This window comes from Chenopodium quinoa, unplaced genomic scaffold (genome assembly GCF_001683475.1).
Source record: "Chenopodium quinoa cultivar QQ74 unplaced genomic scaffold, ASM168347v1, whole genome shotgun sequence".
NCBI classification, from domain to species: domain Eukaryota; kingdom Viridiplantae; phylum Streptophyta; class Magnoliopsida; order Caryophyllales; family Amaranthaceae; genus Chenopodium; species Chenopodium quinoa.
This window is the reverse complement of record NW_018742770.1, coordinates 4343170-4360012: the sequence shown is the minus strand read 5'-3', so window position 1 is coordinate 4360012 and position 16843 is coordinate 4343170. Positions and strand designations below refer to the sequence as shown.

General features: G+C 36.8%; 2 protein-coding genes across 3 annotated transcripts; both read left to right on the top strand.

Annotated features, from left to right (window-relative positions):
- The first annotated feature begins 7047 nt into the window (after positions 1-7047).
- On the top strand, positions 7048-8893 carry LOC110724854 (protein CROWDED NUCLEI 1-like). 2 transcript variants are annotated; one of them, XM_021904344.1, is made up of 4 exons: positions 7048-7201; positions 7565-7703; positions 7792-8164; positions 8284-8893. In XM_021904344.1, exons 3-4 carry the CDS (start codon positions 7982-7984, stop codon positions 8512-8514), a joined length of 414 nt encoding a protein of 137 aa, XP_021760036.1. In that variant the 5' UTR covers positions 7048-7201; positions 7565-7703; positions 7792-7981; the 3' UTR covers positions 8515-8893. The 2 variants fall into 2 exon arrangements, with proteins under 2 accessions (XP_021760036.1, XP_021760035.1); XM_021904343.1 differs by having other exon boundaries at positions 7547-7703.
- Positions 8894-9389: 496 nt separating this feature from the next.
- Positions 9390-12174, top strand: LOC110724521 (putative disease resistance protein At3g14460). Its single transcript, XM_021903942.1, has 3 exons — positions 9390-9581; positions 10448-11887; positions 12001-12174. The coding sequence occupies exons 1-3, from the start codon at positions 9390-9392 to the stop codon at positions 12172-12174; spliced, it is 1806 nt and encodes a 601-aa protein (XP_021759634.1).
- Positions 12175-16843: the final 4669 nt, after the last annotated feature.

Here is a 16843-nt window from a genome sequence, read left to right as displayed (position 1 = left end):
CTAAGTAATAAATATATATATAAATTAATAAATAGTTGATGCAACATAGTCATGCCTTTAAAACAATGTCGTATGGCTTCTCTTTTCTGGTTGCTACCTCCGTGCCATGGCTGCCTTGTGCTCTAGCTTTGATATCGTCTGATCATACTCTTTCTTGTTAAACCGCAGTGATTGCTAGATGAAATAAAACGTGTCATAATCACTGCATATTCCCAGAATCCAGAGGTATCGCTGAAAGTGGCTCTTTCGGTCCCTACTCTTCCTAATTAACATCCCAAACACTACTCAAATTACACTCCTGAAATACATTTTGAATGAAGATACAGCTGACCTACATGTATAAAACACTCATGCTCTTAGGCCTTAACTTCAGCTAAATGCAAGCTGCTGGTGCTTTTGCATGGAAGTGGGTTTCCAATCTCTGCATCATCACATTATAGAAGTGCAAACTATCATTCAGAGCATTCTAGGATGTCTATCAGAATCTGAAGTAAAACAAGCCGCGTGAGAGCTTTAGCTACACGCAGAGAACAGGAAGTCTTCCACAAGTGTTTGGAAATCGAATTCTGATAATGTTGTCTAGAAAGAATCAAGTGCTGCGAAAGTTCCATACATATGCATATCAATTCAAGGCAATTGATTACTTTTGTGCAATAATTCTTGTAAGCAAAAGAGTGACTAAGCCTTTTCAGGTCACTTCCTGATTGATTTGATGTAAATTCACCTGTGTTATGTGATGTACACAGTGAATTAAGGAGTTGGAAAAGAGTTCTCAAAATGCAAGTCTAAAGTGCACAGATAACCATAATACATTTTAAACCAATAATAAGCTTAGCTTCAGTGGCATGCTTGGGTTTCATCGCAAAAAACAAAGGTGCAAGTGTGACAGGCATCTGATGAACTTTCAGAAGGGAGTGGCAATGCGATATTAAGACAGTCTGACAAAAAAATTGGCATAGCATAGCCTGACATCTGTGACACCATGATTCCTCACGATTCTGAACAAATGATACTAGGTGCAGTAGATATCAATGCTTTACATTTAATCATGCACAAGTCCCTTGAGCATAGGGAGGCCGAGGCTTGTAAGTATGATACAAAGCTGAGGGCAATATGAGGTGCAGTAGAAAGGAGATAGGGAGGTAAGCACCCTTGCAGTGATTGACAATGTGAAAGTGACAGCTGCTCGAGGTGTGGGAATGCCACCATGTAACCACTTGTTCCAGGAAATAAAAAGAGAGAAAGGAAGAGTAGTTGTTATTGCAGGAAAAGGATTCTAAGACTGTCCATCAAAAACAGGTTCTACCTTGTTAATACTGTCCATTCTTTCAACTGAATCAACTCAAATTAAAGCTCCAGCGAGCTTTCGCAGCTCACACAACCCTTCAAACTTGTGCATTTGAAAAATCTATGACACACCCAAAGAACACATACTACAGGAATCAAACAGTCCTAACTCAACAAATACGCAAATAGTCCTTTATTTGTTATGTTTATGTAAGGAAACAGAAATGTTAGCAGAAATTCCAAGGATTTCATATAATCCTTCTCCTGTTGATTCAATACCAAAGAAAAGTTGAACAGCTAAATGAGAACATTCAGAAGTTCCAGCAGTCAAAGAATTGACCCTTAACACTGAAATTATATGACAATCAGCAATTCGCGTTATTTGCAAGTCATAAAATCCTTGCTACATAGTATAACTCAGGTGTATAATTCGGCTGAAATGAAACAAAATGCTCATTTCTAAGAGGATTAAACTAGGGCAATCAACACACCAAATATGTAACATAAATTACCAAATACTGAAATTATTACTATCAAAATATAATGCTTCTCATTCATTTAACACCAGTACAGTGTTGAAAATATAATGCTTTTGATTAGTGATGTTAAGAGTTTAATTATTTGTTGTGATATTGATCTAATACAGCTTGAATAATCAGTTTCTTCTAGCTTATTTTCCATTGTATTGCCTTGAGCAATAGTCGCAAATCTTTATTTTCATTGTTGTCATTATTATGTTGTTCAACACGCATTGAATGTGATCTTTCTCCTTTTTTATGAAATTACTCCCTTTATTCGTCTACGTTTGGACACTTGCCTCTAAAATGTGTTCCAATAGTCATCCTATGTGGTTAGATTCTTTCATATGTTAATTTGTGATGTTCGTTAATCTTGACTTCAGACCACCCTTGAGAAAAAGGTTCCTTCACCTTTTCCTAACCCCTTGTCAAACGAATGTGATCATCAAAGTTCATTAAGAGACAAATGGAGTACTACCTTCCGGCTGTGGATATGCTTGTGATCAGAGCCACCTTTTGTTATGCTGTCTTGTCATTGAACTTAAATATGTGCTGTAAAATACTGGCCTTCTTTTGTTTGTTCTTTGTAGCTTAAGATATTGATAATATCATACAAAGTATTCAGTGTTTTGATGAAGTACTTTGTATCCCCATTTTCTTGCATGCGTAAAAAATGTTCTTTTCTTTCAAAAATATTAACTTGTTGGATCGTTTGTCAAATGCTGTGATTTTATTAACTCTATACACCTCTTTTTCTTATTGTAGCTTGAGGGTCCAGGTCGGCCCCATTGGAATTTCATAAGCGTGAAGGATGCCCTCTCCGATGCTTACAGACTTTAGAGGTTTTTGGCTACTACGGAAGTCGACTTGATGATGAACTTATCACATATGTGTTGAAGAATTCTGTTATTCTCAGTGAAGTAATTTTGGATGTGACCTCATTGTGGCTTATTGAGCCGAATGAAGATGCCGCCATCCGTGCTAGGAAGCTCGAAGATAAATTTCCAAATGGTGCAAAACTTGTTATAAAGGGTTCCAACAGTGACGAGATATGGTCGTTAATTACTTTATCACACTAATCTTAATTACTTGTACTGGTTAGAAGAATATGAACTGTAGTTTGTTGCAAGTTCTTGGGAAGTCTTGTATGCGATTGTTGTGAATTGGTGGGAATTTTAATATTTGTTTTCGATTATGGCTTGATATTGACTAGGATATCAAAGCTCAAATATTATAGGAATATCGTTCTGTCTTATGTTCATATTAAAGCTTCGTTTCTGGGAGTGGATTATTGAATGGAAATTTCGTTATTGGAAGAGCCATTATTAGCAGCCTTGTTGTGGTTTTTTAGCTTGCGTATCAAGGCATTGTTTTTATGATACTAGGGTCCTAACTCGTAAGACTCGTAAGGTAATTAAGTGTTAATAGTTAAGAAATTGTGTACATGCTAAAATGAAGTACCGTTTGGAGGTAACATTGCTTGCCTTTGAAATTGGTGCATAGCGCCTATTGATTTCAGCGCATATAGGATGATAATTTAGCAATTAGTTAGAACTTATAGGATGGTAAAAAGTATCACTATACTCGTAATTGTAATGTAATAATGTAAGCCATAAATGCAGCTTGCTTATAAGCAAAAATTATTAAAGTCCTAAATATCTACAAATCGCAATGGAGAATTATGAAGAATTAAATGTTAACTTTCCGTAAGATGTAATTTGCTAATAACTTTCTTTCTCTATATATATATACCGTTGCTAATTATAATAATTATACGATTTTACCATTTTTTAATACATAAACTAGTGTGTACCCCGGGCGATGCCCCGGGTTGCTAGTTTGTGTAATTGTTGCTTTAATTTAACAATTATGTTCGACTATTTGTGTAGTTAGTGTGTGTAGTGGTTCGGGCATTGCCTTGAATGTCACCTTTTTTTTTAAATCATATGTATTAATATTTTAATCTTGTGAAAATAAATGAATTATATTACTCCCTCCGTTTTTAAAAACTTGCTTCATTTCTCCATGCGCGGAGTTTTAGGAGAAAATAATAATATATGGATGTAGTGGGGTAAGTGGAAGAATATAAAATTGTAAAAAGCAAAAGTAGTGGAGAGAATTGGAGGAGAGAAAATATGTGTTGGGTCTACTAGGTGAGAGAAATTAGTTAAATATTGTAAAAACTTTCTAAATAAGGAAATGGAGCAAGTATTTAAAAATGGCCGAAAAGGGAAAGTGGAGCAAGTATTTAAAAACGGAGGGAGTACTTAATAAATGAAAGGAATATTATAATATTATGTGATACTTAAAACATTAATAATAGTTAGTTGAGATGGTAAAAGTATTATCTATATATATTGGAGGTTATGAGTTCGAATCTTCTTGAAAGCATATTTGTATTACACTACTAGAAAATAGCTTGCTTCCGACGGACCCAATATTCCGTCGGAAAAAAGGAAATTTACGACGGATTTTTTTTTCGTCGGAAATTTCCGACGAATTCATCGATTCCGTCAGAAATTTCCGACGGAATAAATATCCGTCAGAATTTTTGTATTTTTCAACGGAATTTTCCGTCAGAAATTACCTTTTCCGACGGATTTATAGTCCGTCGTAAGTTTCCGACAGAATATTCCGTCGGAACATAGTATTTTTTAAAAAAAAAAAACCATTTCCGCTACAAAAACCCTAAACAAACTTGAGAAGCAACCCGCCTCTTTTCTCTTCTCCTCTCCACTCTCTCTCTTCTCCCTTTATGTTCCTCTGCTTCTCTCTCCTCTCGTTCTCCTCTCTCTTCTCCCTCTTATCTTCGTTCTTCTCTCGATCTCCTCTCCTCCTCTCTAGATCTCTGTCTTTCCTCTTCTCTCTGTTCTCTCTCCTCTCGTTCTTTCCTCTTCTCTCTGTTTTCTCTCCTCTCGTTCTCCGTACTTTCCCCTCTTTCGACCACCACACCACGGCATCAACAACAACACAACCACCGTCATCAAACACCACTGTCATCAACGACCAACACGCAAACGGCATCAACCAACTACTTGAAAGGTTTTTTAGGCCAAATTCGGCCATGAAAAGTTTAGATCTACACTTTTCATGGCCGAATTTGGCCTTATTAAACCGTTTCCGTGTTGAAATTCGAAGCATATTTCAATTTCAGGTACGTTTTATGTTTTAATTTTTCGATTTTTGTTTCCGATTTTTTTTTTTTTTTAAATATGGATTTCGGTGGTGGTGGTGGGTGTGGCTGTGTGCGTGCGTTTAGCATTTGTAGTGGTTTATGGTGGCTGTGAGATCTGGGCTTAGGTGGGGTCGGGTTCGGTCGGGTCCGGGTTAGGGTTTGCGTGTTTAGGTGGGTGGATCTGGGTATGGGTGAGGGTGGGGTATGGGTGTTTTGGTTAGAGTTCGGTCAGGGTGAGGGTAAAGTGGTGGTGGTGCTGTGGATAGGTTAGGGTGGTTGTGGTGGTGGTGCTGTGGATCTGGGTGTGGGTGGGGGTGGTGATGTGGATAGGTTAGGGTTAGGAAGTGGGTGTGGTTGGGGTTGACAGGGGTGTTTTGGGTGGTTGATCTGGTGGTTGTCGGTGTTAGATCTGGTGGTTGTGGGTGGTGGGGTGGTTCTGGACTGCTGATGTTGGGTTTTTTGGTGGTTGGAGGTGGTGATACGCCGTGCCCGTGGTGGCGCGGCGTATTTTTTTTAAAATTTCATAAAAGCAATTTCCGACGGAAATTCCGTCGGAAATTTTCGACGGAATTGAATCCGTCGGAATTTTACGACGGATTGTTGCAGTACCTGAAAATATTTTTCCGTCGGAATAGTGTTTCCGACGGAATTTTCGTCGGAAAAGTTCATTTTTCCTACAACATATTTTCCGACAACCTCTTCCGACGGAAACCCTATTTCCAACGGATTTCAGGGTGTTTGCGACAAAATTTTTCCGTCGGAATTCAGCCTATTTCTAGTAGTGTTATTCAAAAATAATTAAAAGTAGTATAGATGTAAACATTACTATTAACAATACTAGAGTGTACCCGTGCAAAATGCACGGGATATATATTTTATAGAAAGATATTACAAAGATCTAATAACAAAAATATATTTTAAATACGTGAAGTTATTTGTGATATAGTAACTTGCTCTTTTACGTGGCTGAATACACCGTGTAGCTAACTATTATGGAAGTTATTTTGTCAATGTTATAGGGATTATTCAGTCAATATTTTAAGGGTTACTCGTTCAGCTATATAGTTGTTATCCTGTTAGTGTTATAAGGACTGTGCGTTTTGTGTTATAGGGGGTTACTCTGTCAATATTATAATGGGTTATTCCAGTGCCACTACTGGGATGTCGGAAAAAAAAAATTATGTATATATTTTTTTTCCGATGATTATTGAATTAATAATAAGGTAGTTAGTTGATTTTAAAAAATATAAATAAACAATTAGAAAAAATTTTAAAAAGGAAAATAGTGGAACTTATGGTGGCGATATTATTTAAAAAAAAGTGCAGGTACTTTTGGAAAAAAATGTGCAATTATGGTAATATTGGTGTTTCTAAAAAAAAAATTAGACAACGTAGGTAGTTTTTTTTGGAGGGTTTTTATTTTTTTTTTTCAAAAAAAAAAAAGACAGGTGGAAGTTATTTATAGGGAAAAAAAAAAGGGGGGGGGGGAGTGAATGAGAATTGAGAGATTGGGTTTTGGAGTGTTGTGGTTAAAAGTTGGAAAAACCACTCTACAATTATAATATAGATGACTCACAAAAAGTAGTGTCAAATTTTAGGTCTATAATAATTTATTGTAGACCGGATCCATACAAGACTAATTGCTTATATATTACGCGCTTCTTATTGACCTTAACCTAGCATTGAGTCGTTGACTCCTACCAATCTACCATAAACATCTTACAACCCATTCAATAAATATCTCTTAATTAAGTTTAAGTAGTGTACTTAATAGAGAAAACAGTTTAAGACAATGACACATACAAAATGACATTTTATAGTATATTTATTAACGAATTGCCTTCAAAGTTACTATTCTTTAGAAGGCACCAAATGCATGTAAGATTTTTGTTGCACATTTTTTTTTACCACTTTTGTCCTTTTTTACCAATAAATAACTAAATTCTCCTACCCAAAGAGTAAAGAGCAATTTGCCAAATTGTATAAATGAATAATGAATGATGGCCCTCAAATAAAAAACTATAGTATATAAATTAAATTAAATAATTAAAAAAATGGATAATAAAAGTGATTCTTATCCTCATAAAGTCATGCATTAGCTGAGCAGAAGGATGCACTTAAACGAGAGCAGGCAGCTCATCTGATTGCAATATCTGATCTTGAGAAGAGGGAGGAAGATCTAAAGAAGGCATTGGGTGTGGAGAAACAGTGTGTTAAAGATGTAAGATTTGCACTCAATTACTCATTTTACCCTTCGAAGATGAGCCTATGCATTTCAGATATCAATTTGCTTTCTGCCTTTTGTGCTAAATTTGCTTTATTGTTCATTTAGTTTAAACTTGCATTATGAATTATCAATTGGAGCTTTAATGGCATATATCAAACTAGTCATATTTCAGATTTGTGTGCGTGCTTCTGAGTTTGCAGTCCCACCTTATGACTCCTGTAATTTCTTTGGTGTTAGTGGCTGCTTTTTTACAACTCTCTTATTGTCAGTCTGTCATAGACAAACACATTTAGATTTCAGACATTTGGTGGTCAGAATATGCTGAAATTAAATTTACAGCTGATTCAAAATCTTTAGAAGTTGAAGCGAAACTGCGTGCGGCTGACGTTAAGTATGCAGAGGCAAGCAGAAAGAGCTCTGAAATAGAGAGAAAATTACAAGATTTAGAAAGTCGAGAAAGTGCTCTTCGAAGGGAGCGATTGTCTTTTAACTCAGAGTATGTGTTATATCTCTTATATAAACGGCTATGCTAATGTTTTGTGCTCAATATAACCTAACTAATATATTATTGTTCTTTTCAATAGGAAAGACGCGCATGATGCTACTTTGTCTAAACAAAGAGAAGACTTGCTGGAATGGGAGAGGAAGTTACAAGAAGGAGAAGCTCGGAGAATCCTTAATCAAAGGGAAGAGAGAGCCAATGAAATTGATAAGGGCTGCAACCAAAAAGAGTTAGAACTGGCTGAGGTACAAAAGAAGATAGATAAAGCTAATATGGTTTATGCTGGTTATAGAGTTGCCACAGGCGCAGCTGTAAAAATAGCATCTGATGCAAGTAAAGGTAATGGTGAAGAAGATGGACAAAAGGAGATTCTAGATGGAAATTCAAAACCTGGGCCCTCACATTCAGCCGGAGTCGCTAGTGAAGATGGTGCAACGAGTATAAACTTGATGGAGGTGAGGACTATTGTTTGCAATCTTGTATTGTTGCTTTTTCTTAAGCAAATTCTTATCTCAAGTACAGACAAAGAATGTCTATTTGTACCATCTTAGTGATTTTTTTTCATCACTGACAGGTTCAGGTTGAGGAGACAAACATATACACTACTCCTGTACCTAAAATGAAGGTCAAAAGCATTGTGCAGAGTGAAGAGGTAAATGGAACTCCTGATAGACATGGTGAGTATGGTGATGAAGATGGTAGTATTGCGGAGGAAGAGGATGATGATGACGATGATGATGAAGAGGCTGAGCATCCAGGTGAAGCTTCAATAGGAAAGAAGCTGTGGAAATTCTTGACTACATGATGGCACATATAGAAGCATCAATTATCAGCTGATTCAGCGTTTGTTCTTCAATTTCGTCACCATTGATTATTATCCCCTCAATTCTTCCATTCGGGAATGTCCATGTACTTGTGTATTAGCATATTGAACCTAGAGTTGTGAGCCACGGAATCTCTATACAAAGTTTTAGGAAGAGTTCCGTTTAGTCTGTGTCTTGTGCTTTCTGGTAGGAGTAATGGGATGTCTTCTGTCTATTATTTACAGAAGCTTAGACGAGTGTAGTCGTGGGCCTGTGCGTTTTTTTTACGCAGGACTTAGCTTACCACATTTTTTAGTGAATTTCAAATTTGTTTGTATCATTGGTTTGGAGATGATTGAAATCTTTTGCTCATTTTGTATTCTCTTGCTTAATTCTCCCTATGTGAAGACTTTTGCTCTAATTGTCGATACCTTGACCTGTGTTCTATCCTCTTTACCAGCTTGGCTATCCTAGGAGAAGTTTACGAGTTAAAAGCTTTGGAGTTTGATGTTATTGAGTAGGGAAAAACTGTAACTTGAAAATTTTACGCATACAAGGAAGCTGGTTAATTTATACAAGTACGAATTAAAATTAAGGACTATGATAAAATGACACTAAAATTTAAGCTAATGTAATGATAATCATGAAATTATTACTCCATTTTTGATTTATTCCAAACTGTGTTAAAAAAACAATGAAGTTGACTTTAGTAATTGTGATTTATGGTTATATAATCCATAAATCAGAATAATACAGATTTGTGCTGTAACCCAAACAGCTTACCAAAGGCCACTTCTTCACCACAGTTGACATTCTGATCTCATAATCATTTTCATTTGCTTGATTTGAGCAGCTATTGATCGTCGAAGAATCAAACATGGAGACCGGAGATGTATTTGTCGCGGCATCTGTTCAACTAGTTATCGAAAAACTGGCATCTGTAGGGGTGAGTCAGTTTGTTGTTGAAGGTGGGGTAAAACAACTCAAAACAGACTGCTTTCAAGAATGGGAGAAAATGCTAAGGATGATCGAACTGCAGATTTACAAGACTTGGCTTACGATTTGGAGGGTATTTTGGATGACTTTGTTGCTCAAACTCGAGAACTTCATGAGTTGAACAAGGATATTGGATGTAATAATGTTCTTGGGTCAATTAGAAAAAAAGTGTGTATTGATCTATCTCAGCTTTCTTCTTTCTTTCTTCCTTTATTTTATCCTGTTCTATGATTTTGTTTTTATTTACGAATTTTAATGGACGGTCAGGTATTAATGGGGAAGAAAAAAGGATTTTCGAATCATGTAAATTATTTTGCTTGTTGAAGTGTTATAAACAGAAGATGAGTACTACAGGAAAATAATGAAAAGAATTTTTCTACTTGTGATTAGGGGAGTTTAAACTATATCTGATATCCTCGTATTTATATAGATCAGATTCGTTTGTATTCATAAATGAAATTTACTAAGAATCATATTATTAGTTGCTGAACTTCAGCCATTAATAAGAGAGCCTAAAAATCTAAAATGGTGCAAAGAAACAGACCATCCTCACAAACGAAAGGCTTTCTTAAGCTGATTTGAGCAGATTGGTACTTATTTCACTAACATGAGTAGCCGAGTAGGCTGTGTATTCGTGTTCCACACTACCTCGGTCATGTAAGCTCAAGTTTCTCGTTGTGATCCTTATTGATTTGTGACAGCCTTAAACATCCTCTTGTTTACCACAGTTCTATGTACAAAGCTATCATAACTGTAGTACTGTAGAGTGTAGACTATGATCTGGGATAATGGCATTTTATCATACTTCATACCTGTATGTTCTTTTATCATTATACTATGTACTTGTATTATGTACAAAGCCATTATGTTAAATAGCTCATGAAATTCTTTCTTTAGCAACTGATTATATATGCCTCACTTTTCTGTTTCTTTGATAAGTTGAGGAGCGTTTCAACTGGTGATTCTAGAGATGTGCAACGTTTTCATCACTTAGGCGGAGACCTTTCATCCAGGATTGAAGAGATGAGCAGCCGCATGCAAGATATTCAGACCCAAACCCAAGCTAGCGACTTGGGTCTTTCCGACTGTATCATCTTTAGTGTTGAGGTTGATGGCAACACCAAAAAAGGTATGAAGTGGCGGCAGCCTCACAATTGCATGAAAGTCTGTGAGTTTAAAGGATGCAAGCAGGGGTTAGCATTCCCTGCTTGCGTAGGAAACAGATTTTTCAAATGCATGGTCCGCGTAATTTTGATGGATTGCGTGAGCTGTGAAAGCTTGCCACCACTAGGATTGCTACCCTCTTTAAAGGAGCTTCGAGTTGAAAGAATGGACAATATAAAGAAGGTTGGTCCTGAATTTTATGGACAGTCTTTAAATCCTTTTCCGGCATTGACAACTCTAGTCTTCTCTCATATGAGTTCCTGGAAGAAGTGGTTGCACCCAGGCTACCCAGCATCAGTTGACAGCAATAGTATGGTGGCATTCCCACACCTCGAGCAGCTTTCACTTTCGCATTGTGAATCACTGCAGGGGTGCTTACCTCCCTGTCTCCTTTCATTAAAAAAGATTTCGGTCTCATATTGCCATCAGTTAAGTGTCACACTTACAAGCCTCCCTTTGCTCGAGAATCTGTCCATAATTACATGTAAAGCACTGCAGATGTCTACTGCATCTAGTATTGTTTGTTCAGAATCAATGGACCTTCCTGATGTCACAGAAGTCACAGACTTTCCTTTGCCAAATTCTTGTCAGACTGTCTTCATATCAGATTGTCACTCCCTTTTGAAATTACATCAGATACCTGCCACACTTACCCAGTTGCAGATTTATAATTGTGATGACATACAGTCTGTGGAACTCAAGAAATCATCTTCCGCGACCTCTAATGTACAGAACATCTACATTTCTGATTGTAAGTCTCTGACAACTCTTGATATTCCAGAGAAGATTAGCTGGTTGAAGATACACAATTGCGAATCTCTCAAGTCTCTGATGATTAACAGGATTGACAAAAACCTTGAAACTCCCTTGAAACTTGCACATCTAGCTGTATTAAGAATAGCAGAATGTCCTAAACTTCTGTCATTGCCAGAAGATCTAATTCTTCCTGCTATAAAAGAGCTTATGATCGAGGACAATGCTAATTTTAGTGGCCTTCCCAATCAGATACAAAATTTTACCTCTCTGAAATACTTGAGCATTAAAAAGTGTCCCAACATCCAGTCTTTTCCAGGAGAGGGTCTTCCTAGGTCCCTTGAAGAACTTCACATCGAATACATGAACATAAAGCAGCCACTCGAGGAGTGGGGATTGGGCCTCCTCGATTCCCTCCAAGATCTTAGACTTCGCGATACAGGCTTCTCATCAGCTTTAGTGGTGTGCATTCCTAGTTCAGATCTTCAACTACCCTCATCCTTGTCTAAGTTGGAAATAAGTCATTTCCAATCTTTGAAATCCATATCCCCAACTTGAGTGATCTTCATGTTCAGCATTGTCCGAAGCTCGAATCCTTGGGAGATGAAAGCTGCCTACCTCCCAAGCTTAAGACTCTGTTAATTATGAATTGTCAGGAACATGTGTGTGAAGTTGGCAACAAGCTCCTCAAGAAACTTAATCCCTACAATGAAAGTAGTTTTGACAGTTGGGCTGATATGCCTATGTGAATGTCTAAATAATTTTAAAATTAATTACTATGAAAGAGTTTATTTGCCAAAACAGTATTTTAAAATACACATTTGATCATACACCGTATTGTGGAAGTACTTCATTTTTGTTCCTTATAAAGCTACGTAAGGTTTCCAATTTTTTTTTTATGAATGTCATGAATCTTAAAGCAATTTTACTACGGAGTAGAGCTGTAAATTCGGGTAAACGGGTCGGGTAAGAGTGGGTCGGGTCAATTCGGATTAATTCCATAATCTATGCGGGTCGGGTTTGGGTTGGGTCATGCTTTAGTCGGGTCACATCAGGTCATACTTCTTATCGGGTTTGGGTCGAGTTTAGGTCGGGTTAATAACAGGTCGGGTTATAATATTCGGGTCGGGTTTTCACGGGTTAAAACGGGTTAGGGTAATTCTCGGGTTCGAGTCGGGTTCGGTTCAAGTCAATAATTTACGAGTTAGAATCAGGTCGGGTCATTCTCGGGTTTGAGTCAGGTTCGGTTCACGTCAATAATTTGCGGATTATAATTAGGTCGGGTCATTCTCGGGTTCAAGTCGGATTAGGTTCGATTCAATAATTTGCGGGTTATAATCAGGTTGGGTCATTTCCAAGTCGGGTCATTCTCGGATTCAAGGGTTATGTTCAAGTCAATAATTTGCAGATTACAATCAGGTCGGGTCATTTCCAAGTCAGTTCATATTCGGGTTCAATTAACTATAAATACTCCCTCCGTGTTTTTTTAAGTGTTACAGTCTGAACGTCACATAGTTTTAGGCAATTTAATTGACTTAAATAAAATAAGAGGTAAGTGGAGTAGTTGGAGTATTAAAAAATTGTAAAAGAAAGATAATGGGGTTAATAGTTTATTGAAAAGTAATGAATGTGAGAGAAAAGATATAATAAAAAAAAGTAGTAGTGGATTTGGGTGGGGACCATGAGAGGAGAGATATATAATATTTTAATGTAGCTTTTTGCCAAAAAAGAAAGTGTAACACTTAAAAAAACACGAAGGGAGTAGATAATTATCATTTTTATAAAGCTAATTATTTCCTTTAACTATAATATATATGACATTATACTAGGGAACTATATTCTATCATTTAGAAAGATAATTATCACATTTGACCATACAACAAATATATACTATATTTAACTCTTAAAGTTGAGGATGATGCTCCTTTCCTTTGCTGGCCTGGACCGACTTGGTCTCCCTAGACAAAATGCTTTGATCAACAATAATAAGGTGGTCTAAATTGCATTTAAGGTGATTTGAAATCGGGTTAGGAACAATTTGGGTTGAATACTTGAATTTAGGTCGGGTCAACAAGAAGTCGTGTTAATTTCGAGTCAAGTTAGTAACAGATCGGGTTGAATTTTGTTTGGTCGGGTAAGTAATAGGTCTGGTGAAATTTGGGTCGGTCAATAACAAGTCAGGTTGAATTTGGGTCGGGTTAATAACAAGTCGGGTTGATTTTGGGTCGTAATTGTAACAGGTTGGTTAAATTCAGGTCGGATTAGGAACGGGTAGGGCTGAATTCAAGTAAGGTTAGTAACAAGTCGGGTTAAATTCGGGTTTTGACGGGTTAAAACATGCATGTTAGGGTCAATTTCGGTTCAAGTCGGGTCCGGTGCAAGTTAATTAAATAGGTCGTTGTAAACCGGTAAATTGGCCATTTAACAGCAAATTGGATGGTTCCACACACCAAATTAGACTCCCGTAGGATATTAAGGACCATGGTAAACATTTCGGCAATTTTTATTTCCGGAAAAAAAAGACTAAAAATTCCAAAATTGAAAGCTAATATCCACGCTTTTTGAGTAATTTTGGAGGTTTCAGGGCTTGGTGTCGAACGGTCTTGAAATTCAATGGGATAAATCTTAGGGTCATATAATGTCATTTGAAACCATATATGATCATTATTTGTTGTCATAAATGTTCGTGGTAGGCCTGAATTAATGAAATCGGTGCAAGTTGTAAATCGGTATATTGGTTGTTTAACGGCAAATTGGATGGTTCCACACACCCAATTGGACTCACAGAATGTATTAGGGATCATGGTAAACATTTCGGTAATTTTTATTTCCAGAAGAAGAAAAAATTAAAAAAAATTCCAAAATTGAAGGCTAAAATCCACGTTTTTTGAAAAATTTTAGAGGTTTCGGGGCCTAGTGAAGAAAAGTCTTGATATTTAAGGGGATACATCTCAGGGTCATATAATGCCGTTAGGAACCATATATGATCATTATATGTTGTCATTAATGTTCATAGTATGCTTGAATTAATGAAATCCGTGCAAGTTGTAAACAGATAAATTGGTCGTTTAAATGCAAATTGGATGGTTCCACCTACCCAATTGGAATCCCGGAGGATATTAGGGACCATGGTAAACATTTCAGAAATTTTTATTTCCGAGCTTAAAAAAGTCAAAAATTACAAAATTGAAGGCTAATATCCATGGTTTTTGATAAATTTGGGAGGATTCGGGGACCGGTGTCGAAAAGGCTTGAAATTATAGGGGATATATCTCGGGGTCATGTAATGCCGTTTGGAGCCATTTATGATCATCATATGCCGTCATAAATGTTCGTGGTGGGCTTGAGTTAATGAAATCGGTGCAAGTTGTAAACAGGTAAAGTAGTCGTTTAAAGGAAAATTGGATAGTTCAACCCACCCAATTGGACTCCCGGAGGGTATTAGGAACCATAGTTAAAATTTTGGCAATTTTTATTTGCAAGCGAAAAAAAGTCAAAAAAATCAAAAATTGAAGGCTAATATCCACGCTTTTGAGAAATTTTGGAGGTTTCGGGTCATGGTGTCGAAAAGCCTTGAGATTTTAGGAAATACATATCGGGGTCATAGAATGCAGTTTGGAACCATATATGATCATTATTTGTTGTCATAAATGTTCGTGGTAGGCCTGAATTAATGAAATCGGTGCAAGTTGTAAATCGGTATATTGGTCGTTTAACGGCAAATTGGATGGTTCCACACACCCAATTGGACTCCCGAAATGTATTAGGGACCATGGTAAACATTTCGGCAATTTTTATTTCCGGGCGAAGAAAAAGTAAAAAAAATCCAAAATTGAAGGCTAATATCCACGTTTTTTGAAAATTTTTAGAGGTTTCGGGGTGTAGTGAAGAAAAGTCTTGATATTTAAGGGGATACATCTCATGGTCATATAATGAAGTTTGGAACCATATGTGATCATTATATGTTGTCATTAATGTTCATAGTATGCTTGAATTAATGAAATCCGTGCAAGTTGTAAACCTATAAATTGGCCGTTTAAAGGCAAATTGGATGGTTCCAGCAACCCAATTGGACTCCCAGAGGATATTAGGGACCATGGTAAACATTTCGGCAATTTTTATTTCCGAGCTTAAAAAAGTCAAAAATTACAAATTGAAGGCTAATATCCACGGTTTTTGAGAAATTTTGGAGGATTCGGGTACCGGTGTCGAAAAGGCTTGAAATTCTAGGGAATATATCTCGGGGTCATATAATATCGTTTGGATCCATTTATGATCATCATATGTTGTCATAAATGTTCGTGGTGGGCTTGAGTTAATAAAATCGGTACAAGTTGTAAACAGGTAAATTAGCCGTTTAAAGGCAAATTGGATAGTTCAACCCACCTAATTGGATTCCCGGAGGATATTAGGAACCATGGTAAAAATTTCGGCAATTTTTATTGGTAAGCGAAAAAAAGTCAAAAAAAATCAAAAATTGAAGGCTAATATCCACGCTTTTGAGAAATTTTGGAGGTTTCAGGTCACGATGTCGAAAAGCCTTGAAATTTTAGGAAATACATATCGGGGTCATAGAATGCCGTTTGGAACCATATATGATCATTATTTGTTGTCAGAAGTGGTCGTGGTAGGCCTGAATTAATGAAATCGGTGCAAGTTGTAAATCGGTATATTGGTCGTTTAACGTCAAATTGGATGGTACCACACACCCAATTGGACTCTCGGAATGTATTAGGGACCATGGTAAATATTTCGGCAATTTTTATTTCCGGGAGAAGAAAAAGTTAAAAAATTCCAAAATTGAATGCTAATATCCACGTTTTTTGAAAAAATTAGAGGCTTCGGGGCCTAGTGTAGAAAAGTCTTGATATTTAAGGGGATACATCTCAGGGTCATATAATGCCGTTTGGAACCATATATGATCATTATATGTTGTCATTAATGTTCATAGTATGCTTGAATTAATGAAACCCGTGCAAGTTGTAAACTGATAATTTGGTCGTTTAAAGGCAAATTGGATGGTTCCACCAACCCAATTGGACTGCCGGAGGATATTAGGGACCATGATAAACATTTCGGCAATTTTTATTTCCGAGCTTAAAAAAGTCAAGAATTACAAAATTGAAGGCTAATATCCTCGCTTTTTGAGAAATCTTGTAGGATTCAGGGACCGGTGTCGAAAATCCTTGAAATTCTAGGGGATATATCTCGGGGTAATAATTCCGTTTGGAGCCATTTATGATCATTATATGTTGTCATAAATGTTCGTGGTGGGCTTGAGTTAATGAAATCGGTGCAAGTTATAACCAGGTAAATTAGCCGTTTAAAGGCAAATGGGGTAGTTCAACCCACCCAATTGGACCCCCGGAGGATATTAGGAACCATGGTAAAAAATTTGGCAATTTTTATTTGCAAGCG